This window comes from Myotis brandtii, unplaced genomic scaffold (assembly GCF_000412655.1).
Source record: "Myotis brandtii unplaced genomic scaffold, ASM41265v1 scaffold107, whole genome shotgun sequence".
In the NCBI taxonomy this organism is placed as follows: domain Eukaryota; kingdom Metazoa; phylum Chordata; class Mammalia; order Chiroptera; family Vespertilionidae; genus Myotis; species Myotis brandtii.
The window spans coordinates 1,217,102-1,243,549 of record NW_005353629.1 but is presented as its reverse complement, the minus strand read 5'-3'; the positions used below and the strand labels follow the sequence as shown (position 1 = coordinate 1,243,549).

General features: G+C 38.8%; 1 protein-coding gene across 2 annotated transcripts in view; it reads right to left on the bottom strand.

Annotated features, from left to right (window-relative positions):
- DSC1 (desmocollin 1) overlaps positions 1–26,448 on the bottom strand; it is a 294,686-nt gene that overhangs the window by 8,877 nt on the left and 259,361 nt on the right. For both annotated transcript variants that reach the window (XM_014541341.1, XM_014541346.1), the window contains 8 exons: positions 12,816–12,900; positions 11,348–11,550; positions 9,707–9,826; positions 8,729–8,884; positions 7,247–7,391; positions 2,211–2,377; positions 1,711–1,845; positions 137–322 (listed from right to left, as the gene is read on the bottom strand). In XM_014541341.1, coding sequence (XP_014396827.1) covers positions 137–322; positions 1,711–1,845; positions 2,211–2,377; positions 7,247–7,391; positions 8,729–8,884; positions 9,707–9,826; positions 11,348–11,550; positions 12,816–12,900 — 1,197 coding nt within the window. The remainder of the gene's footprint in view (positions 1–136; positions 323–1,710; positions 1,846–2,210; positions 2,378–7,246; positions 7,392–8,728; positions 8,885–9,706; positions 9,827–11,347; positions 11,551–12,815; positions 12,901–26,448) is intronic.

Genomic DNA, 26,448 nt, shown 5'->3' with positions numbered 1-26,448 from the left:
TCTAGTCATGTACACACAGAAACGTATTCACATACATAAATATAAATGCCTATACATCAGTTAAGTTAGAATTTTAAATATCTATTGATAGATACTGATTAAAGTATTGCTAGATTATTATTTTTTGTTTGTTTACCTTGACAACACACAAGACTCCTTCATTTGTATTTGGGTCTGTGCTGATTTTGAAGTTTCCGTTTTCATTTCCCTGTAGGATTGTGTACACAGCCTTTGAGTGAGCAGTATTTGGCAGATCCAGGTCATGAACCTTCATTCGTAAAATCTCAACGTCAATTCTGTTTTCTTCTACTTCTGCAAAATACTAAACAAATTGCCTGTTGTTATTATAAATGTATTGCTTTAATAATATGATTTTCTCTTCTAAAACTTATATTAAAGGAAAGGAAAGCAAAGCAATATGGAAATGTGCAATCACATATTGGGAAGAATTTAGAAATTTAATGCATAGTTTACTTCTTTCCTCACTATTTTTTCAAATCTTATTTACCCTGGAAAGACTAACTTATACCTTAACTTTCCTACTTCTCTGAGGCAATTTTCCTACTCATATTTGTCTCTATTCTGAATCTATAACATTTACAGTGTATCACCCCCTTTCAGATACAGCAAGCACTTAATAAATGCTTTACAGTTACATATTTAGCCCTAGATATTTATAGATAATTATAACCTATATTGATTTCTTATTTTTACTGGGTGATCTGTTTATTATGCCAATTATTTAAAAATTTACTTCTGATTCACTGGCAAACACTTTAAGGAAATTAATTTTTCTTTTTTCTTTTTCAGAAATTAAATCAGAGTTTCTTCCCACCTCCAAAAAATAAGTAAGGTTATGGAAGCATATGAGACTAAAATAATAGTAATCAGAATCTCCTAGAGATGTAGGATGAACTCAGAGAAGGATGTCAGCCTCAGAGCCTTAGGAGCAAAACAGATCTTGAGTCTAACTCCAGTGTTCCTCTCACTTGGTTTATATGAATGAGATCAGAAGCAAGTCACTTAACTGGCCTTCCATTCTCTCATAAGAAATGTGGAAGAAGTCCTATCCTTACAAGTTATAGCAATTAATGTAAGAAATTTGTATGGATGGCTCATCACTGCGGGTATGATTTGATTTGTACTCTGATAATCATTAATGAAAAAATGAAGATCACTTTCTAAAAGAACAAGAAAGAAGAAGTATTTCCTGGAATGTTTCTCCTATCTATGCTTCCTATTTTGTGTAGTCCTGAGGGGAAGGTTTACTCTATACCTGACCTGTGAAGAGCCTGCCCAGAGACTACTGACTTCCCAGCAGAGCAAAGGGAGTGCAGTGAGTCTTTCTTCACCCCTAAGATGTTGAAGGATCAGTGACACCAGAGAGAGGGTCCCTTCTCCTTCATCCTATGAGAGGCCTTTAAATCCAAGAAATCTGATGCCACTGCATGGCATCCAAGAAAACACTAAATACATGAAGGGCTTCAGGGGCCAAGCAGCTTCCATGTGGCCAAGGAAATAGTCATTTCCCTCCATCCAGAAAAACTGGCACTTCAGTGATTTTTAAAGAAATCCTATTATGTTTGCCTATTTATTTTAAGTGGTAGCTATTAAAACCAAACCGTGTACTCTCACAGAGCTACCACATTCTAGATTTGTTCTTTGAAGAGGTGAATGAACTTAGATAAGTGAATACAGAGATATACTCACAGAATTTTCTGTAAAATATGGTGAATTGTCATTTTCATCTTCGAGTGAAATAGTGATTGTTCCTGTATTAAACAAACCAAAATGTTGGCCTCCCATGTCTCGTACCTCCATGATTAACTGGTATGTATCACATTTCTGAAAAAAGGGAAAAGGAACATTGATGACCATCCCCTCCCCCTAAAAAAATGAGCAAAACTAAAAATAGAGCGAGAGATTGGTCAGTCAGAACAACGGGAGGCTGATAACCTTTCAAAACTTCAAAGCCATTTTTTTCTATGTCAGCATTCAGTCAAGCCAATAACCTCAGGTGAGACCCCATCTCACACCCTGTCCCTCCCCAAACCCTCTGCACAGACAAAGGAAGCGAGCGGAGAAGCCCTAACCACAGCCTGTCGGGAAGCAAGCTTGGAGAGGCGGCCCCGGGGCCCATCTAACTCTCCCGGGGGTTCATTATCAGTTTGAATATAGGCTAGTGACTGGGAAAGTAATCAATTCATTACTTCTCTGTCCAGTAAGAGTGAAGTTGTGGTGATGACGCCGGTGTCTGGGTGGATGGAGAAATGCTTGGGATGGTCCGGGATTTGCTGTAAGATTTTATATTTCAGACGAGTGTGTAGGGTGTCAGGTTCGTCGAGGTCGATGGCAGTCACTTTCCCCACAGAAGTTCCTGTTTAAGGAAGTCCGATATTGTCAATAATTTAAAATAGCAGCATTACAAACAACAGTAAAAGCAAGGCATTGCTATAGCATGTTCTCCCCCGAACCACAAGTATATCTTTTATCGGTAAGTGGAAGAGTATGAATGCTCTCCAAAACTCTGAGCTTCCCTGACTTTGAACATTCAGCTAAGTGATTACAATGAATAACATGATTTGTGGGCCATCTCTAGGAGAACATTCACCCCACCCTTGGTAACAGTGGTTCTCCAACCCACGCCCCCGGTTCACAGGCCACTTTTGGATGGGACCGTCTCTGTATACCTTGTGTCCTTTATAGTTCAACCTGATGATGTTAATTAGAGGAATAGTACAGCTTTGCATATGATAAAGATGTTATGCTTTTATATTTTAATAAATATGCTGAATTATTAACATATGCAAGTAATTATTAATAAATGTTAGACACAAACATTTTGCCTTGGGCCGAGCTTTATGGCCCAGAAACCAGTGTACTGAATATGGCTTTAACAAACCACTTATTTTAGGAGAATAATATTAAATATACACATGTAATGGCAACAGACTAGAGGAGCTAAGAACAACATTTCTTGCAGGTTTTTTAAAAAGTAGGCAGTCTTGTCAGGCCCCTGGGTATACCAAGATCACAATTTTGGCAGCCCAGAGCATCAAACAAGTTTAGGTTATTTTTTTCATTTTGTCTGAAAAATATGCCACGTAAAGCAATGTATATTGTTATAAGTCAGGCCTTTCCATGCCATAATATATTTCTAGGTCCTTAAAAATGTAGCGAGACTTTATAAATATTCAAATGATTCTGCTTTATAAATACACCTGTGACAGATATGTACAAGGTCAAATTAGAAAATATAAACAGCATTTGTCACACATTCATATTCATTGTGGATTAACCTAACAAAGTTAGTGACTTTATGCATTAGCTGCCTCCTATATGTGCATAGCAAAATGAGCACCAACAGGTTTGCATTTGAAGAGGATATGATCTCATAAGACTACAAAGTTTTATGTGGAATATTCTTGAAAGGCAAGCGTTGAAACATGTTTAGCATAAACTGCTTAAGACAGTAATGAGTAACTCAATTGAAGCAAAAAATCGAGTGTTCTCCTAAACTGTGAACTTACCAGTTCTGCAGTTTTCCGGCACAGTGAAGATAGTCACTTTGTTTTCAAAATACGGGGCATTATCGTTATCATCTTCAACCTTGAACAGTAAGGGGAGGGGGTACTCTGGCGCGTACCCATCGGCGGTGGTGGCATAGGCGTACAGCTGGAAGGCAGACAGACACCAACAGCTCACTCTTACATAACACATATGCACAGAATTAAACCTGGCCGCTGGGGAAAGACAACATGTCTAGAAGGTGTATGTAACTAAGAACTTAGGCCACAGGGGACAGCACACCAGCACGGTCTAGGCCGGCCGTATGGCTTCAATCTTCCCTCAACACTCATTCTTCTCCCAGTGCCATGCATGCCAGCTGAGTGAGGCGGTCCATTCCCTGAGCTGATTGCATGCTTTTCTTCTCATTAGAATGCATGTAGACTCCCCCCAGTTATGCTAATAACAAGTATTTTTTTTAAGTTTATAAAAAAACAATTCTATTTACTTGCAGTTGATATATCAACTATCTCTGGGTGACTCAATTATTTTTTCTCTCTATTTACTTGAATTTTCTCATTTTTTCTACCAAAAACATGCATTTCTTATGTAATAAAAATGCCAATAAATACATACACAACTCAAAATGATATATCTTGGCAGAAAACGCCAGCATTTAATGTCCTTTCCCTTTAAACACCATCAAATTATTTCTGTACTTTTATGTGGTTTGTGCATGGTTAAGTGGTCAATGAATGGTTCTTGAGTTCAACAGGTTTTCTTCACTGATAGAACCAACTAAACCTGCCCCAAATGAAATCTATGTTAACTCAGTTCTTCTCCATGCAACTAGCTCTCCCTGATTTCCCTACTGTAACCATCTTCTAAAATGAACCAGAATTAAAATTCCAGGTACATAACTCCTCCCTTTCTTTCATTAGCCTTTTTAGTCAGTTGCCAAGTTCTAGCATTTATGGCATTTCTATGTCCCTATCCTCTATCTTCTCTGTGACTGGGCCCCATCTCAGAACGATTAAATCAGAATTTCTGGGGATAGATCAGAGAAGCATAATTTTTTAGGTTTTTTAAAAAGTAGGCAGTCTTGTCAGGCCCCTGGGTATACCAAGATCACAATTTTGGCAGCCCAGAGCATCAAACAAGTTTAGGTTATTTTTTTCATTTTGTCTGAAAAATATGCCAAATAAAGCAATGTATATTGTTATCAGTCAGATTCGCCTTTCCATGCCATAATATATTTCTAGGTCCTTAAAAATGTAGCGAGACTTTATAAATATTCAAATGATTCTGCTTTATAAATACATCTGTGACAGATATGTACAAGGTCAAATTAGAAAATATAAACAGCATTGGCCACACATTCATATTCATTGTGGATTAATCTAACAAAGTTAGTGACTTTATGCATTAGCTGCCTCCTATATGTGCATAGCAAAATGAGCACCAACAGGTTTGCATTTGAAGAGGATATGATCTCATAAGACTACAAAGTTTTATGTGGAATATTCTTGAAAGGCAAGCGTTGAAACATGTTTAGCATAAACTGCTTAAGACAGTAATGAGTAACTCAATTGAAGCAAAAAATCGAGTGTTCTCCTAAACTGTGAACTTACCAGTTCTGCAGTTTTCCGGCACAGTGAAGATAGTCACTTTGTTTTCAAAATATGGGGCATTATCGTTATCATCTTCAACCTTGAACAGTAAGGGGAGGGGGTACTCTGGCGCGTACCCATCGGCGGTGGTGGCATAGGCGTACAGCTGGAAGGCAGACAGACACCAACAGCTCACTCTTACATAACACATATGCACAGAATTAAACCTGGCCGCTGGGGAAAGACAACATGTCTAGAAGGTGTATGTAACTAAGAACTTAGGCCACAGGGGACAGCACACCAGCACGGTCTAGGCCGGCCGTATGGCTTCAATCTTCCCTCAACACTCATTCTTCTCCCAGGGCCATGCACGCCAGCCGAGTGAGGCGGTCTATTTCCTGAGCTGATTGCATGCTGTTCTTCTCATTAGAATGCATGTAGACTTCCCCCAGTTATGCTAATAACATTTTTTTTAAGTTTATAAAAAAACAATTCTATTTACTTGCAGTTGATATATCAACTATCTCTGGGTGACTCAATTATTTTTTCTCTCTATTTACTTGAATTTTCTCATTTTTTCTACCAAAAACATGCATTTCTTATGTAATAAAAATGCCAATAAATACATACACAACTCAAAATGATATATCTTGGCAGAAAACGCCAGCATTTAATGTCCTTTCCCTTTAAACACCATCAAATTATTTCTGTACTTTTATGTGGTTTGTGCATGGTTAAGTGGTCAATGAATGGTTCTTGAGTTCAACAGGTTTTCTTCACTGATAGAACCAACTAAACCTGCCCCAAATGAAATCTATGTTAACTCAGTTCTTCTCCATGCAACTAGCTCTCCCTGATTTCCCTACTGTAACCATCTTCTAAAATGAACCAGAATTAAAATTCCAGGTACATAACTCCTCCCTTTCTTTCATTAGCCTTTTTAGTCAGTTGCCAAGTTCTAGCATTTAAGTCCTCATGTCATTTATAAAGTACAGGCAGGGTTGAGAATAATTCAACTATGTTATTGTAGGGAACTTTGAACTCAATAAAATTAACTGTTGTTGTCCTCGGATTCCCTAGATCGAAACCTGTCCTTTAAAATGCTGTCATATTTTCTATAGTTCTCCCCCCACTTTTCTTCCCTTTTTTACCCAGTATGTCCCATGAATAGCGAGACTTTATAAATATTCAAATGATTCTGCTTTATAAATACACCTGTGACAGATATGTACAAGGTCAAATTAGAAAATATAAACAGCATTTGTCACACATTCATATTCATTGTGGATTAACCTAACAAAGTTAGTGACTTTATGCATTAGCTGCCTCCTATATGTGCATAGCAAAATGAGCACCAACAGGTTTGCATTTGAAGAGGATTTCTTATTCATATTCTGAATGTACAAAGCCACAAACTCGATAGGGAAGAATACATATCTACTGTCTTTCTTCATCAATGGCATCAATAGAAATTTGAAGTTTATATTACACATTATCTATATAAAATTTGAAATCAAATTATTGATCCTTCTAATACATAAACAATGCTGAAAATATTAAAGCAGTCATAAACAACATAATTCTTAAGGACACATATGTAATAATATGATCTCATAAGACTACAAAGTTTTATGTGGAATATTCTTGAAAGGCAAGCGTTGAAACATGTTTAGCATAAACTGCTTAAGACAGTAATGAGTAACTCAATTGAAGCAAAAAATCGAGTGTTCCAAAACAAAACAAAACAAAATAATTATGAAAAAATATATATAAATAACAACCTCAAAAAAAAAAGTAACCTAATGATCTTACCGGGAACTCTTGATATTGTTCACGATCTATGCTTCGTGTACAAAAGATATCCCCAGTGTCTTTATTTATGAAGAACAAATTGAAGGGCTCTTTGTCCACTCCTGGGCCACTTATCGAGTAAAAGATGGTGTAGTTCTGTGCGGCATCAGATTGGACCTACAGCAACGAGTGACAATTTAGGATAAAAAATATCTTCAACCTAAAATCTTGCCATGGTTGATTTTTTTTATCACCTGCTTTCTTTCCTACTAACCCATTCTTTCTTTCCTCCGTTTATCTACCCAGTATGCCCCATGTCTCCTAAACTGTGAACTTACCAGTTCTGCAGTTTTCCGGCACAGTGAAGATAGTCACTTTGTTTTCAAAATATGGGGCATTATCGTTATCATCTTCAACCTTGAACAGTAAGGGGAGGGGGTACTCTGGCGCGTACCCATCGGCGGTGGTGGCATAGGCATACAGCTGGAAGGCAGACAGACACCAACAGCTCACTCTTACATAACACATATGCACAGAATTAAACCTGGCCGCTGGGGAAAGACAACATGTCTAGAAGGTGTATGTAACTAAGAACTTAGGCCACAGGGGACAGCACACCAGCACGGTCTAGGCCGGCCGTATGGCTTCAATCTTCCCTCAACACTCATTCTTCTCCCAGGGCCATGCACGCCAGCCGAGTGAGGCGGTCTATTTCCTGAGCTGATTGCATGCTGTTCTTCTCATTAGAATGCATGTAGACTTCCCCCAGTTATGCTAATAACATTTTTTTTAAGTTTATAAAAAAACAATTCTATTTACTTGCAGTTGATATATCAACTATCTCTGGGTGACTCAATTATTTTTTCTCTCTATTTACTTGAATTTTCTCATTTTTTCTACCAAAAACATGCATTTCTTATGTAATAAAAATGCCAATAAATACATACACAACTCAAAATGATATATCTTGGCAGAAAACGCCAGCATTTAATGTCCTTTCCCTTTAAACACCATCAAATTATTTCTGTACTTTTATGTGGTTTGTGCATGGTTAAGTGGTCAATGAATGGTTCTTGAGTTCAACAGGTTTTCTTCACTGATAGAACCAACTAAACCTGCCCCAAATGAAATCTATGTTAACTCAGTTCTTCTCCATGCAACTAGCTCTCCCTGATTTCCCTACTGTAACCATCTTCTAAAATGAACCAGAATTAAAATTCCAGGTACATAACTCCTCCCTTTCTTTCATTAGCCTTTTTAGTCAGTTGCCAAGTTCTAGCATTTAAGTCCTCATGTCATTTATAAAGTACAGGCAGGGTTGAGAATAATTCAACTATGTTATTGTAGGGAACTTTGAACTCAATAAAATTAACTGTTGTTGTCCTCGGATTCCCTAGATCGAAACCTGTCCTTTAAAATGCTGTCATATTTTCTATAGTTCTCCCCCCACTTTTCTTCCCTTTTTTACCCAGTATGTCCCATGATTTTTAAATTCTTATTCATATTCTGAATGTACAAAGCCACAAACTCGATAGGGAAGAATACATATCTACTGTCTTTCTTCATCAATGGCATCAATAGAAATTTGAAGTTTATATTACACATTATCTATATAAAATTTGAAATCAAATTATTGATCCTTCTAATACATAAACAATGCTGAAAATATTAAAGCAGTCATAAACAACATAATTCTTAAGGACACATATGTAATAACTTAATCAATAAAAAGTTAAAACAAAACAAAACAAAACAAAATAATTATGAAAAAATATATATAAATAACAACCTCAAAAAAAAAAGTAACCTAATGATCTTACCGGGAACTCTTGATATTGTTCACGATCTATGCTTCGTGTACAAAAGATATCCCCAGTGTCTTTATTTATGAAGAACAAATTGAAGGGCTCTTTGTCCACTCCTGGGCCACTTATCGAGTAAAAGATGGTGTAGTTCTGTGCGGCATCAGATTGGACCTACAGCAACGAGTGACAATTTAGGATAAAAAATATCTTCAACCTAAAATCTTGCCATGGTTGATTTTTTTTATCACCTGCTTTCTTTCCTACTAACCCATTCTTTCTTTCCTCCGTTTATCTACCCAGTATGCCCCATGTTTTTTAAATTCTTATTCATATTCTGAATGTACAAAGCCACAAACTCTATCACTAACTTTATCCAAAATTCTTTTGTGTTATCTGCATACTTAAAGAAAATTCATGGAGTTAAATATACTTTTATAATTCTTATCCACTTGTCCCTATGCCTATATAAATGACAGTAATAGTTTTGGTAATTTTGAAAAACTTTGTGATTAAATAAAGGAAAAATACTATAAGTTTCCTCCCACAATTAATTCTTCAATAGTTTCAAAGCTGGCCTATGTTTACACACCACCTATGTGGCGGTGACGCTACCTTTGTGGTAAACAGAAATATTGGACTCTTTTTTGGTAAGCTTACATGAGAAATGGAAAGTTAAATTATGCAAAATGGGTAAGCATGCCCTCTGCACGTGAGTGCTAGGATGGTAGGGTATTTAGGAAAATCTGGGTATAGACCTAAGAGCCCCAGAAACTCAAAATACGCAACATTCTAAGTGCTAACTATGGTTTCTGGAGGAAAGCAACAAATTACACTGACTCACTTCCACAGGCCCTTATTCTGTAAATAGATGATCCTTATTAGTACCAATAAGTTCAAGCCCTGCTTCAGAATACTGCGCAATTCAAACGGGAAATGTAAAAGCAAACAAACAAGAACCCTCCAACGTGTCAAATCAAACAATATGCAAGGTACCTGCTGGACGTGCTGTGGGAATGGGCCTAACGAGTTCTCCATCAGGGAGCACGGAATCGGGGCCCAGCGCCTCTTGCTGCGCTTGAGGGCTGCGTTTTTGGTGTGTCTCTTTCTCAGAACCTGCGTTTGGTGAGAGAGAGAGAAATGTAGCGCCGCTTGTCATTCTGGGAACTGTGATTCTAACATTTATATCAGCAGGAAAATAGTAAGGGTGGTCATAACACTATCATGGATAACCAACTCCCAAACTATTTCTGTTTTTTATTATTTTGCTAGAGGCTTGTTGCATGAAAAGATTCGTGCAATAGGCCTTCCCTCCCCCTGGCTGCCAGCACCGGTTTTCCTCTGGCACCAGGGACCCAGGCCTTTGCTCCGGCCAGAGCTGCCTTCAAGCCTTCGCGGCTCTGGCCGGAGCTGCCTTCAGTCTTCGCTCCGCTGCTTTGTGCCTACGTATGCAAATTAACCGCCATCTTTGTTGGTGGTTAATTTGCATATCTTGCTGATTAGCCAAAGGGAGGTGTAGCAAAGGTACAGTCAATTACCGTGTTTGTCTATTATTAGATAGGATTGATAAGATACACACACACACACACACACACACACACACACACACACACGTAAGAACCAGTTTCACCAAATTCCTGATTTAACCAGTTAAGTAACCAGAACTTTATAAGGCATTGGTAAAAGAGGTCATCTTGAGAAGTATAGACTCCCTAAAAATAGCTAATTTATTAACAAATATTTAAGAATTGATTTTATTCCACTAGAAATGGTACAACCAATGTTTTTAAAAATTCTAGCTGTATTTTATATCATTTGTATACCTATATAAAGATACAGGTCAGCATTCATTCAAGTATGTTTTATTTTACATGATATGGAGATTCCTTACAATTTTGACATAAAACAATGTTTTAAAAACTTTGAGCATGTTCTAAATTTGATGAAGAGGCGTTCTTTTGATCAAAAGGAATTTAGATGGAAAAGTCTCATTTCGAATCACTTATTAATAACTGATTTTATAAGACCAAATTCATGTGTAGAGTTGGCTTAAAGTGAGATCTGTGTGAATTCCAGTAACCTTCTCCTTTCTTTTGCCTTGATCACCACCAATCACTGTAAGAAAGTGAGTCTAGAGTCAGAACATTCAAACCAACCCTGTGGACTGGCCATGACTCCATTTCTTGAAGAGAAGGAGCCCAGGGGAGGTTTTCAGTTAAGTTGGAAGTAAGCTTGAGACAATCTCTTCTCTTTAAAGAGACTCACCCTCACAGTCAGAAGGGAGAGAGCCACTCAGGGTGGAGCGCCACACCTGCAGCCTGAATCAATTTCTCTGTTTCAGACCCACCCCTGTCTCGTTCTACAGGTTGGTTGTTCTTCCTGCCACACCTCAGGGCACTGTCTGGAACCTTTGATATTCTGCCTTTGCTCCCTGGCTACAGAGATGTTCGTTTTTTATACCATTTTGCAAATAGCTCTACCACTCCTTAAACTAGTCTAGTATTTGCACATGTTAATTATCAGTGGAACAGATAAATAAGTGAGCGTTCAAAACAATGATTTTAACAGGCAAGGAAGTCTAGGAAATGAATGACTCACATAAGCAGATCAATATGGTCAAACCTTTGCCTAATATACCTTCTTTCCTCCTGCTTCCAGCACAATTTCCATCTCTCTCTGCTCCTGCTGCTGACTGTCTGACAGGAAAATGGAAAAACTCTTCCTTGGAGGAGACAAGACGAGGTCGTGTGTTGTGTAAACTGAGCCATCTTCCAGAACTCTGAAGTCGGGATCACTTGACCGGATTAGGCTGGCCGACCGGAGACACTCCTTCACATTCACTGCAGGGGAGAAATATCACAGTCACTTGTAAGATGAAACAGCAATAGAACGAGTTCTACAGGAATAACAACTGCACGTTAGTGCATGAGAAGCAGAAAGTTACACTTGAAACTTGTTGAGTGCCGGCTGTTCTAAGGCGGAGAGGCCATGAGCATTAAATAATTAAATTAATGAAGCCACAGTTTCCACTGCTTTCATCGTAAGTTAATTTATGAATAGACAGAAAACATTTTATTAGTGTCACCGGATTTATTGTTTCCACTTTACATTTTATTCATGGATCTGTGCATACATATAAAATTTGTTGATTTATATTGTATTAGTAAACTATGACATCAGTAGATTTTGAACATGTTTGCAGTAATCTTTGATAGTTAAATCTTGCTCACACAAAAGCACACAGAACTGGTCTGTACTTATATAATACTTCTCAGTAATATTGCAAATAATCATTTCATAATGTCTTTTGAAGGTTTAATAAATGCAATACTTTGTATGTATTGTGCTTGTTATCAAAATATTTCTTTTACAGATTTATATTTAATACATTTAGCATATTTGTTGTGTGTCTTTAGAGTACAGACTGTATATCATTGAAATGTTCTAAAAAAATAAAGAATTAATTTAAAGCCCTGGTCCAAGCAATCTCTATCTTGCAAAGAGCACCACCTGTGTATTCAAAGTGTATTTTTTTAAGTGTCACCTTACACTTAGATGGGAGGAATGTTATCTTTGGACTCAGAACAACCAACCTACGCTTCCGATGTGGCTGTAATGGGAAGACCGGCTATAATTTTATTTGACTTTCACAAGATATTCTGTGACATAGATCACATACATTCTTGTGGGGTATTGGTTCATCGTAATCAACCTCAAGCACAACTTTGCTTCTGCGGCATTTCGGTTTTGAGACCTCTCTTTTACACATTATCAGTGAAAGAATCTTGGCTTTGGAATTTGGGCAGCAGGTTAGTCAACATGAACTAAAATACGCTTCTGGTTTTGGTGTCTTGCTTTGTTTGAACTAAAGGAAGATAATTTAGCCCTCTGATGTTCACTAATTTTTCTGGCATGAAAAGTATACAACCAACTCGGCACCGTAGTTGTTTCTAACCACTTTCAAAAAACGACTAGACCCTCTTTCATTTTATGTCAGATTTTAATGCCAAGTATCTACTGTATGGCTTTTATCCCAAACTTGACAAGAGCAGCCTGAAGCTAAATGTACAGTCAAAACTGGGGAATTCGTAATGCTGATTCTCACCTTTGCCTACCAGTGTTTCAGCCTGAAGATGAGAAGGAACTTGAAGAGAAATTTTCCGACAAGCATCGCAAAACAATATTAAAACCTCGAAAGAAAGAAAAATCAGGAATTACATTTCATTATAAATTTTCACATTACAGTTTTGTCTTATTGATAAAAATATTGCCAATTTCAGCAACAAAGAAATGTTCTAATCCTTCATTTTTTTCATCTTTATTTTAAAAGGAAATAGCAAAGAAAGTGGCTTGAGGGACACCACAGTCATTTAGTATTAATGAAATAATTAAAGTGAATAGTAGTTCTTGGCACCTAAATCACATTAAAAATTTTAAGAAAATGTGTTACCAACCATTGATTTTATATAGAAGTTATCATCTTTAAGGTCATTCATAAGTGTCATTCTGATTTTTTAGCATAAAGCAAGTACTTAACCCTGGAATATAATAATGGCATTGTTATACACAAACCATCATTTTTACAGACCCCCACAATTTGAAGTTATAGTTGATTAAGTCTAGAAAATATCTGAAAATTATTTAACCTCTTAAAGAACAATACCCAAAATATTCACTGATATAAAATCATTCCTTGGATTGGCTAGGCACAAACATCAAAGTCTAAATTTTATATATATATATATATATTTCAAAATATAGAGCATAGCCTTCAATGGGGTAAATATTTCTAATTAAATTTAAGACACAACTATTGTCTTAAAAAGCTATCAGTTCAAGGAAAGTAGGTTTATTTGCTCCAGCATCAGTACAGAAATGTGAGTAATATGTTGTCTACAATGTTAGGGCAGCTACAATGTCACAAGGTAATAGGAATTTTTCAGTTCCATTAGGATCTTATGGGACCACTGTTATATATGTGCAATTAAAAAATATTTGTCTTCAGTTTTAATTTAAATAACCACTTTTTAGAACATGAGATGTTTTAATTTATTTGCCTTTTTAATATTTTTATTCCTAATGCCAAGGAATGAACTAAATCATATCTAAAGACCTTTCTGAGCATAAAGAATTCTATTACTAATCATCTAAATATATAATGTGGAAAGAGCATTTTGTGATTAGAAATATGTATACATATACAAATAGATACATACACATACATACATATGCATACACACATATTTACACATTATTTTCACAGGATAGACCCATATTCCCCTTCCTACACCCATCTTCTCTCCTTCCTGCCCAGGACCCCTGAATGTTGGTTCTGCCTTTGCCAGCAGAGCTAGTGGAAGTCTCCAGAACTCCCATTCCAAGTCCTCAGGCTAAGTTAGCAGCTTAGCGATTTAGAGGGAGGAGGGGGTGAGACACCCTTTTGGTCATCATGAGGATAAGGGATAGATGGGCAAGGGATGAACCAAAGGATGCTGGACAGAACAGAGACTAAAGCAAAAGAAATCTGGGTGAACCCTTGGACCTAACTAGTGCCAACTCAAGTAGGTCTCTGAGTTTCATTACCCTCTAGGCAGTTACAGCATGAGCACAAAACCATCAATCCCACATGATGTATTATTAATATGGAGAAAATATTTATCTCCATTCAATAAAATATTTACATTCTGAGAATATAATTTGAAGTTCAAATATTTTGCCGAAATTAAAAGCGTTTCGAGAAAATTCAGTGTTCAGAAATGCCAGATATGTGGGACAACTCACCTCTACCCCCTCCCACCAAAATCAAAATTGGCACCTGAGTACACTGTTATAACGTTATTAAAAACCTAAGTGGGCCCTGGCCAGTGTGGCTCAGTTGTTTGAGCATCGTCTCATGTGCCAAAAGGTTGCCGGTTTGATTCGTGGTCAGGGCACATGCCTAGGTTGCAGGCTTGATATCCCCAGTAGGAGGCGTGCAGGAGGCAGCAGGTCGATATTTCTCTCTCATTGTTTCTCTCTCATCGATGTTTCTCTCTCTCCCTCCCTCCCTCTCTCTCTAAAATCAATAAAAACATTAAAACACACACACACACACACACACACACACACACACACACACACACACACACACACACACACACACACACACACACACACACACACACACACAAAGGGGAGGTCAAGTTAATGTTATTTTTTCAATGACTATTACATTATTCTTATTTTTCTCATGTAAAACCCTTTGCTTTAAGAGCTCCACCCTTCTCTTAGCTCTTCCCGAGTTAAGAAAGTCTTGAATAATTCCCATCTTTACCCAGAATCCTTTTCATCTTCTCCCTGCTTAACAGAACCAACCAAGCACGTTAAATAACTGCAGCTTATTTAATGACGAGTAGCAAAAGCAAACCTCAGAACCTTCTGGGCCAAATGCCTGAGGAATGAATCCATCCCACTGCTCCTTAGGGAAACACCACAGCAAGACTGAACAGGGGATTCCCTTCAGACACGAACAGTCTGGCCTGGGCACTTGGAGAGTCAGCGAAACACCTGCCTTCCCGAGTCCCAAGTTTTCTCACTCTTCCTTGGGTTTTTCTCAGATCTGCTTTGTTTTGGTTTATCTCTGCCTCCCACCCTGTCCCCTTCTCTTTCAAGCCCAGCTGGAGGAGGGAGGAGGGAGGAGGGAGCTAGCGCACGGTAACCTGCCTGAATCCCTTAATCCCTGGCTGTTACTCACCAGGAGAGAGAAAAGGAGCTGCCTGCAGAAGAGGCCCCCCGGGGCAGCGGAGGCCGCAGCCATCAGAGCGGTCCCCGTGGCAGGGACGTGGCTGGTGACAGGGCAGCTGGGGATGCACGAGGCGCCCGAGCAGATTCCCAGAGGCTGGCACTGAGCAGGGTACTCTGCTGCTACCCTGGCCCGGAGCAGCTCGATTTGGAGGAGAGTCAAGAGTCCTGCTGAGTGACAAGAGGAGGAGCAGCCGGAGAACTGCTTCCCTCCTCTGCCTGGGTCAGCCTTTCTCCATCCAATTCAATTCCCTCGGAATGTGAGAGGTTTGCCTACCAGTGGGGCGGGTGGGGTGCAACACAGCCCCAAACCCAGTCACTAGCTCCTCCTCACTGCAGCTTTCAAAACTTCCCCCGCCACTTGACACATCAGCAGAAGCAGGAGGGAACTCCCTGGCCCTCCTCCCCTTCCCCCCAGGTGGATGCTCTGAAGTCCTCCCCAGTCATTACCCACTCCCACGGCCTCCCCTCCCCCTTGGCCTTATTAACCTATCTTGCCCCTGGGTGCAGTTGTGCACAACTCCATGCAAGGAAGTGACACCTACTCAGCTGCCATTGGCAAATCAGGGGACACGGGCACATGTAATCGCATCATCAGAAGCTATCTCCCCATCTGAGCATCTGGGTGGAGGCCGGCTCCCTCAGCGCTGCAGCTCTGAGAGCGGGCACTCCCCAGGAGCTCACACATGCATCCTGTCTACTCCCTGTGCTGTCTGCCCTCGGGGCTTGGTCCTCCGGATGCCCCAAGGAATTTAGCAGAATGGAGATAGTCCTCAGAAAAGTAAGAGAGTAAAGAAATAGCTGAGATATGATTTTCTTGTTGCATACTTTTTATTATGCATGAAGCAATATTTTTTCCTGAGTATCTTTATTCAAAAGCAACAACTGTCTGAGACCCACTGTCTTTAAAATCACTCCATTCATCCTAATTACTTGTACATTACATGCAGGATATCCTAGCCTAAAAGTACGAAATGTCACCAAGTTTACTCTTTTAAACACTCATGACCCTTGCAATGAAGACTTTAGCACCAGTTCTCCTGCCACAACTTGGTGAGTTCAATATCAATTGCACACGACACCCGTGATGGCATTTGGGGAAGGAGGGGAAATATTTTCAAGTGGTAACTGCCTAATTCGGGGAAGAGAGAGGGAAGTAAAAGTGACCATGACGGGCATTTCAGTGAGTCCCCCCGAGTAGTCCAGTGAGGACTCCTTTTAAAGGATGAAACCGTGAGAAAGTAAGCAAGCACCCTCGGCCCATGAACCCACAGACAATGGGAAGTACGCATCTGAACCGGGTCTCACTGCCACCCAGGTGCAGTCACTTTGAAAAGGAGCAGAAAGTATTGATCGGGTTCATGAGAAATCTGTCTGGCTGGACAATAAGCCAGGGTGAGACTAATAACAGGTATTCAGGAACACTTAAAATCTATCCTATTCCTGACAGCCCATCGTTCCAGAATACGCCCATCCGGGCTCTTGCGTGAGAGTCATCCTACAGCGAAGTAAAATGGCTGGTAAACTACTGACTTTGTAAGTTTTTATACCAGAAATGACTCTTCCTGCTCCTGCTACTCACATTTCCTTCCATCTCATGCTTAACTGAGGAATAAAGGGCCAGCCCGATCCCCAGGCGCAGAGGAAAGAAGGAAGGAACATTTTCTTTTGCTGATGTGACACGAAGGGCAATCTATCTTGTATGAGAGGTGAACATAATAACATTACTGCTTCTTTGCAGTTACGGGCCAGAGAGATTTGGGAAATAAAAACTCTGGAACAAGAACTAAAAGATATCTTTGTAGTATTTTATTGCCAAAGACATAGCCACCAATAAGTATATTTTATGCCTTCATTGAAATTTGATTTCTCAATAAGAAAACAAAACACTTTAACTGACTATTTTTATATCTAATATTTTTGGGGAAAGGATGGAAATATAGAAATAGGAATAATTACCTAAGTGGGTACGTGCAGAACCAAGTGTAACTCTGTGTGTGCATGTTTAAGCATTTAATTATCTAAGTGTATATCTAAATGTATATGTCTGTAGCTTAAAGATTCAAGGTCTCCAATCCTGGAAAGTGGAAATACATTTTCCTCCTAATGAAGTCATTGTTACATATTTCTATATTATGGAAATGGCAAAGAATGCATTGCAAAAGTCAGACTGGCCATACTGAAAAGTTAGCATGCATTGCCTTTTGGAGAGATGCGCGGATTGCTAAGTTCAAGTGAGTCCAGTATAGTCTCCACGGTTCTGCAAAATTGATTATTTTGATCCTACATCTTTTAGGCTGCATTACATTTCTTCTCCCATTATCTACCTCAATAGTAATTTTAAAAAACTTGTACTTACTATAAAGATGAAAAAGAAAAGGTAAAGATGAAAAGGAAAGAAAAAAAAAGAATCTTGATAACAACAACAAACTTGTACAAAAGCTGATTCCAAGTCATTGGTTTGGTCACATCAAAAATATTTCTCCCAGATTTTCTACTTATACACAAAGATTTCCTTATCTAAGTACTTTATAAGAAAACTACTGTAATAAAATTGATTACCTTAAAATAAAGTTAAATAAAAACAAGATTAATCTCTTCCAATTTCTTGCCATCAGGCTCTCAGAGAGAGCCCTATGTTATTTTTATGTGACTGCTTGCTGTATTTGTTTCTTCTAATCCATGTCGAACAACATAACTGGATAACTGATCATGTAGGGCAGTGGCTAAGAGCTTAGATTCTGCAGCTAGACTCCCTGTGCTCAACAACCAGCTCATTACTTACTAGCAATACACCAGTACAGCAGATTCTTGACCCCTCATGCCTCGGTCTCTTCATCTATAAAGTGGGAGTAATAATGGCTGTTAATTCCTAGCTTATTATGAGGGTAAATGTGATTCTACATAGAAAGCACTTTGGACAGTGTCTGGCTCATAACAAGCACTAATTTTTATAGCATGTAATTGCCTAGGTGCGCAATAAAAAGTTAAAGAGACTGGACTTAAAATGAAACAAATAAAATTATTGCAAACCCAAGGTCTCTTAGGTAATAGCTATCCAAAGATATGCAAGCAGATTTATTCATTGAACAAATATTTAAGGTCCTGCTAGGCAATGAGTACCATATACAGAATAAAGAAGACAGAAATCATATTTTTTTTTAAAGGCACACGTAAAGAAGAACACAAATGTAGTTCTCCTTCCAGTTCAAAGTGTGGGGTAAAAAGAGGCACTGTAGCAAATATTAAGTATCTCAGCAATTTAGAGAGAAATTAAGAATAGACGATGATCGCATTCATAGTGCAGAGCCTCCTGTAGAAGATAATTTATTTTAAATATGTAAATGTTGCACGATCTGTTTCCCACCGCAGATTTATGGTTGTACAGGGAAAGATTTAAATCTAAAAACCCATATGACCTTTACAGTTCTTTAGTTTTTATCTTAAGGCGTGTCAAGAAAATACACTGTCCTATGAAGTTCCAAGTGTGTGTCTTATGGAAATACAGTGACAAAGTTTATGTTTATGCACAACCAACTTGCAGAAAGTGCTGGGTATAAATAAATTCCGGGCCTCAAAATAGCTGCTTACTGATAGAATTATTACCTCTGACCAGCGAACCAATTTGTTCTATAAGATGCTGGACTGTAGGAATGCTGTACACACTAAGGAAGCCACAACAAGACTCTTTGTGTTAAAGAGACACTACAGGGGTAAACAGGATGTGTGATCTTAATATGGGAGAGTAGAAGTGTTTGAGCAAAGAAATAAGAAATCTTGGCAACAGAGGGCCTCTTGGTCCTGTGAGTTCAACCTTCTGCAGTGGAAAACCCCTTTCATTCCACTGGACTCATCGACTCTTATCTGGGTAAAAGGTTATTAAAAATTCGAAGTAACACGTAGGTACTAGTAATTACTGGCAATGATTTCTTAAGGCTGTTTGCATAGAATACTGATTAATTTTACATTAAATGACCACTTCCTATTAGCTCTTATCAACCCTGCTGGCAGACCTATGAAAAAGAAATGTCAGCGTACATCTCCGTATAATTTAGAGCTCTCTCTATTCAGCACACACACCTAACTCAAACTGGCTTAAGAGAAACAAAATAAAATTGTTAAGGGTAAGGGATTTCTTTAGATCGTGTAATTGAGAAGGCCAGGGATATTCTAAGTTCAGGCATAGCTCGAGCCAAGTGATCAAATGACATCACCAAGGCATTGTCTTTCTCCATTTCCTAGTTTTGTCTTTCTTTGTGTTGGCTTTTGTTATTGTTCAGTTTTCTCAGTGAGGAGGCAAAGATGCCACCAGAAGCTCCAAGGTCATATCCTGTTGGCTTAGTATCCCCTAGTTGAAGAAGCAGGGTTTGTTTCCAATAGTTTGAGCAAAACACAGTCTCACTGGCCATCTCTTGCCATTAGTAGCCTGAAGTCAAGGGGTGAGCCAGATACATGGGCAAAAAGTGGTGGAAGGATGCCGGAACCGGTTTGGCTCAGTGGATAGAGCGTCGGCCTGCGGACTGAAAGGTCCCAGGTTCGATTCCGGTCAAGGGCATGTACCTGGTTTGCGGGCACATCCCCAGTGGGAGATGTGCAGGAGGCGGCTGGTCGATGTTTCTCTCTCATCGATGTTTCTAGCTCTCTGTCTCTCCCCCTTCCTCTCTGTAAAAAATCAATAAAATACATTAAAAAAAAAAAAGTGGTGGAAGGAGTTGTTGCCCAAAGACAGCTGTGGTCTATTAACAGAAAAAGGAGGAATAGTGGCTAGACAGGCAAATCAAAATATGTCCACCAAACTAACCTTTTGAAAATTTTCATTTAAAACAATACCAGTTAACTATCCATCAATCATTTATTAATACCTTCTATACTCTAAGCATTACTGATGACCGAAAGCTGAAGAAGACATGATCCATGGCCTCATGGAGCTTACAATCTACTATATGTTTGAATATGAGTGAAAGTATTTCATATGATGTGGTCGAGATTAAAATCCTGGTGCAGTGAACATAATGATCACATTTCCTGGTATTTCCTCCAATTATTATTTTCTTTGGTGGCCTTCAAAGTTAAACGTATGAAGTATTGTTGTTGTTTTTAATGATAGATGAAATCCTACTGTCACTTATTTACCTTACATATTAAAAATCATATTTTTAAATGTTAATTTTAAATATAAGTATATATATTCAGTACATAAACTTTGTTAAGATAAAAAAAATAGGAGGGAAACTTTGCTCATGACCTAAGGGTAATTTTCCAGTCTAGTTTATGCATGTAGAAATTTTCACATTGTTACACTGTGCTACATATGCAAATTTGTAGCATGTATTTCCCTCTTAATAATAGAAAACAAACATTTGTCCTGTCATGACAATTCCTGTCATGACAAGTGACTTTATTTAATTCCTTCAAATAAATGCATTATAATTGATTTAACCACTCCCTAATATTGGGTATTTAAGTTGTTCCCAATTATTTATTATTATAAAGATCACCTTGATAGATAAACCTTTTCTGGATATAGGATCACCTAGAAGTTCTAGGAGAAATGGCATGTAATGGCTCTTGGTATATAAAACCAGCTTGCATCACAAAAGCTGAGTGCCAATGTACATTCTTACTGACAGTGAATGTAATAATAAACATCTTAGCCAAGACCGAATAGTATTTCATTAAAAATCCTGCTATTTTGATAAGACATTATCATTTTAGTCTGAATTATTTGCCTGGTCATGATGTTGAGCCCTTTTCACAGCTGCCAAGCCACTGAATTTTTTTTAATGACGTGTATGCTCTTCCAATATATTGGCATATATGTGAAACTATATGGGAATTGGCACATTTGAACTAAACCTAACAAGTTAATAATTAAAACTCTTCAATGGAGCTTTTTTGAGATAAGGAGGTTGTTACATTTTCAGACTTTTACATCTTTGTGATTGAACCTGATGACATTGTGACAATAGTGGGGTGAAGACCTGAAGAGGGGGCAGGAGTGGAGAGGAGGGAGTCAATGGGGAAAAAAGGAGACATCTGTAATACTTTCAAAAATAAAGATACATTTTAAAAAATGTATTTTTGCCTTATAAATCCATTGGAATGTTAATCTTCCCTGAGAAACAATTGGTATTTTCTGAAGTAACAACCACGAAATTCACCCAGAGCTTTACCAATTGGTTTGTTGGTTAAATAGAAATATGTGTTATCATTTCTATATAGCAAATGTGATACATACTCAAAGGAACCATTTCTAACTTGTCTGCTATTGAACTAAATATAGAACCCATTCCCTAAGGTTCCTGTAGCTTGTTTCCGACATAACAAAAATAAATGTCTGCCCTCGGGTTCTGTACAGTGTTTCATGAAATGCCCTACGAATCTGTTCTTACCTCAGGTGAATTAAAAACAGCCTCTCATGTCAATGGTCTTGCTGCCACTTTTCAGGCCTAAGGGTGAAGATGCGGACTGGACTGCTGGTCTTGACACTGGCTGCTATGATCCTGACTATGCCTTATGCACTGGAAGATGAGAAAGATGAGAATGGGAAGCAGAACTGCTCTGCATGATCAAACAACACACTCCCACCTGTGTGGACAGAGAAGCACTTGGTAAACCGGGTGTCTTATGGTAGAAGTCTCCCCATGTGAACCTGAACTAGAATGTTCCTGAGAATGTCTGCCTGCGCTCTGAGGTGTGTGTGGGTGTCCGCATTGCGTTTTTCCTAAGACAGATCAGAGGTCTCCGGTCCAGAGCTCTAGCTTTGACTGTTAGGCTGACTCTTGATATTTTACCACAATTCTGAAAAGGAAGCACATTATTGCATGTTTTGCTGAGGTCCTGAATCTGAATTCTGTGGAGTGCATTGTTTCACCACTATGCCCTGTGGTCTGTTCTGGTCGGGCAGGAGGATGGATACTGAGCTTCATGAAGAGGAAGGACATGGGGATTCACACCATGAACAACTGAAGACCGGATATGGGCCAGGCTAGGAAGTAGCATCGATGAGTAACTTCTGTGACTTTTTTCGTTTTCTTCTTCTGCTTGGACTTGAGAGGAATATTTATACGTTGAATTGTTTTAATTTTTCCCAAAGGTGTGAGATTTAATTTTAAATATATAAGTTTTAATTTATATATTACATATTACATATGGGGAAAGAGAGAAAGGAAAAAACAACAACCCAAGGCTAGGAAGAGAATCACAGGAGGAACAGGCCACAGACAAAAAGCAGGCTGCAATTCCCATTGGCTTATGGGTAGTCTGCAAACACCTTGTTTATCCAATATGAATACAAGCTTGAGGGTATCGTTTAGTTGTACTGTTTTTAAAATGAAATATGAAGTATTCTATAATTATAGTCTTTGTTAACTAAAATACTTGCAAACATCTCAATGTAGCAGAACAAAACCACAATATTTGTGATTTTTAAGTTCTACAGCACAAAATTAGACAATAGTGATAGCCAAAAGTTACTAGAAAATACCCAAGTTTATAAATGTTAAAATACTATGCTTGACAAAATTATTAAAGATGAATAAGTGATAAAAAGACTAGAGGAAAGAAAAAGAGAGAAGATATGAGCAAAGATAGAAGAGGATAGAAGAATGATGGATTCAGCTACTTTTATTGAATGCTTATTATGTCCCATGACATGACCAGTATCTATTCAAACAAGTGAAAAGTTATCTGACTACAATAAGCTCACTCTGATGAGAGCACAAAGGAGTGGTAATTAACCAACTCAGAGCAGAAGAGGCAGGGAGATCTTTCCAGAAACATGACATTTGGAATGAGTCTCGAGGAAGGTAGAGGAGTTTATCAGTAAAGGAACAGAGGAAGGTTTCTGATGTTGATAGCGGAATAAATAAAGGCACAAAGAAGAGAGAGTAAAAGAGTTACAGCCCGATCAGAGCAGCTCTGCGTGGCTGCGACCAAAGGAAACACAATGAAGCATGTTTATTTTATAAAGAAAACTAGAGACCTGTGCACAAAAATTCGTGCACTCGGGGGAGTAGGGGGGGGGAGGTCCCTCAGCCTGGCCTGCACCCTCTCACAATCCGGGAGCCCTCGGGTAGGGTCCCTAGGCCTGGCCTGAGATCAGGGCCTATTGGGGCTTTTCTTCCCTGGCTGCAGGAAGCTGGCCCCACCCCCACCGCTGCCACTGCTTGCCATCTGTGCAGTGCTGCCCCCCTCCCCTGCCACTGGTGGCCTCCCTCTGCAGGCGATAGGTGTGGGGTGCGATGGCTTGGTTGGCCTGGGCCTCCCTCTGCGGGGCAATCGCTGGCCGGCTCCACACCTGCTACACAGTCACCGCTGGAGGCCTGGGCCTCCCTCTTTTTTTGCTGGAGGCGGGGCCAGCCTTGTGAGGGGCCCTCTGCCGACCTGATCACCCCTAACTACTGCCAGAATCGAACCTGGAACCCTTCAGTTCACAGGCGGATGCTCTATCCACTGAGCCAAACCGGTTAGGGCCTCCCTCTTTTTTTGCTGGAGGCGGGGCCAGCCCTGTGAGGGGCCCTCTCCCGACCTGATCACCCCTAACTACTGGTCTTCCTACCTGATCACCCCTAACCGCTTGCTGGGGGGCGGGGCCAGCCCAGCAAGGGGCCGTGGTCTCTGGTGGTTCGGTCGTTAGGCTTATGGTGGCTGGCCTTTTATTATATAGGATTACCATAAATCCCCTTGGAATAACACCATTGTGCTGTGCACCTGACATACATACTGACTGAACTGGAAAAGTCTGAATGAACATAAAATTGCTTTCACCAAAGAGGACTGGATATTTTGTTCAATTGATTTGAAGGTCCCTTGAACAATGGAGCTCCTAAGGTTATTCATTGTTCAGGCTTTCCTTTTTTTCTTCGAATTTTAAAATGTAGAATGAGTATCTTCTTAAAAGTATTAAAATGTTATAGTATTACAGTTTACAGCACGTGCTCAGGTACGTTATCACATTTAATGCTCCATTTCCAAATGAGAAAACTCTGGGAGGACAATTATATGTGCAAGATTCCTCCATTAATCTTAGTTAGAGCCAGATTTAGGTCTTTCTAGAAGTCCGTAGATCTGGTTTACTGATTTGAATAGTAAATTAGCAAAAATACAATAAATAAATCAAAGCTATAAAATAGTTTTTTCATAATTATAATTTCTAGAATTAGATGTTAGGTGCTTATGATTGTAATATATTATTCAGATTTCTAAATTCTGCAAATCGCATAGTGAATTTCAGTTAAAAGAAATGGCAAGCCTGCCCAGTGTTGCTCAGTGGTTGAGTGTCAATCTAAGAACCAGAAGGTCATAGTTCGATTCCTGGTCAGGGCCCTTGCCTGTGTTTTGGGCTCAATCCCCAGTGTGGGGTCCATACAGGAGGCAGCCAATCAATGTTTCTCTCTCAGCACTGATGTTTCTATCTCTCTCTCCTGCTCCCTTCCTCTCTGAAATCAACAAAAAATGTATTTAAAAAAAAGAAAGGGCAAATATTGGGGAAATCTCATGTTATCTGTTGTATTATTCAAAAAGTAGACAAATCATATAATGGAAAGAAATACTTTCTTATACATCTGTATTTCTATCTTTATTAATAAAGTATATAAGAACTTTTAACTTTCAAATATGATGTATAAAATAGTTACAGGATGGAGACAGGGAAGATAGTAACCCATAAATATTTTTCAACTAAACTACTTTAAAAATATACTTTACATTTGTGTTAACTGTGGTTTTCTTTATGTAATTGAATTAAGAGTTATTAACATTGAACAAAAGAACCTACACCCTTTAAACACACTCCCTTTATGAAATTGCCTCAATTAGCCACTGGGCTCAAACTATCATTGCATTATAGGGCTTTTGCAATCAAGTAGCTATAGACAATTCTCCTGCGATGGGATAATTGAGGGAAAGTGAGTGTAGAAATGCTGAGTTTAGGAACTTCCAGATTCCATTCTCTGAGTCTGGGTTCAATTGAAAAAAGCCCAGTATTTTGCCAGGGCCTCTGATAGTGACAGTCACACATGTTCAAAATCAGAATTGTTTTTAATTTTTATTTTTTTCTGGCGAGTTGGTCGTTAAACAACCAACAAGTATCACATATCAATGTTTTGTTTTTAGACCTGGACAGTCTTATTCTATTTTCAATTGTGAGTAAACAACAAAAAAAAAGGACAAGAAAATATATCAGTCCATTTTACTTCCTAGTAGAAAATTAAAATAAAATAAACAGTGAGACTAAGTAAAAAAAAAAAATCTAGTTACAGAGGGTTTGAAGATCTAAGTGAAAAATATCCACGGGCAAAAAAGAAGTATAATGAAGAAGGGAAATAAAGAAAGAAAACCTAATTTGTTATTTTATCAAATGCCTGATTTTGTTATTGATGATAATACTGTTTATTTGCTAACTGTGGAAATACTACTGTCTCTGGAGCTACAACTTCATACTTCCTGAATATAAGTTACAGAAAGATCTTTCCAGATGACGGGTATGTTTCTCGAACCCTATGTCCACTTGAGTAGTACTAACGTGCAGAACAGATACTATACTTGGGATACTGCACATAATATTTAAATTATGAAAATATAGGAGTTTTTCATCCCCACCCCACCCACCTGGACAAGGTGGTTGTAATCTGATCCCCGGTTGGAAGTTACTGGCTAAGAAGAAGCAGTTCTGTAGAGTCTCATGGGGCAGAGCCCCTTGATTAGACTGGCAGAATGGCACTCCCTTCCCACCCCAATGAGTGCTGTTACCTCCCAAATGAAGGAGAGGGAGAGGTGTGCCAGCAGGGAAGACCTGGAGGGAACTGGAGGAAATGTGCTGGAATATATGCACATTCTAGGCCCAATGCTCTCAGACCCTCAGAATGTCAATTAACGATACCAAATTTGGCTAGAGCATGGTGATTCAGAATTGGCGAGGAAAGTAGTATCTGATTGTAAAGAAATCAATGCTCCCC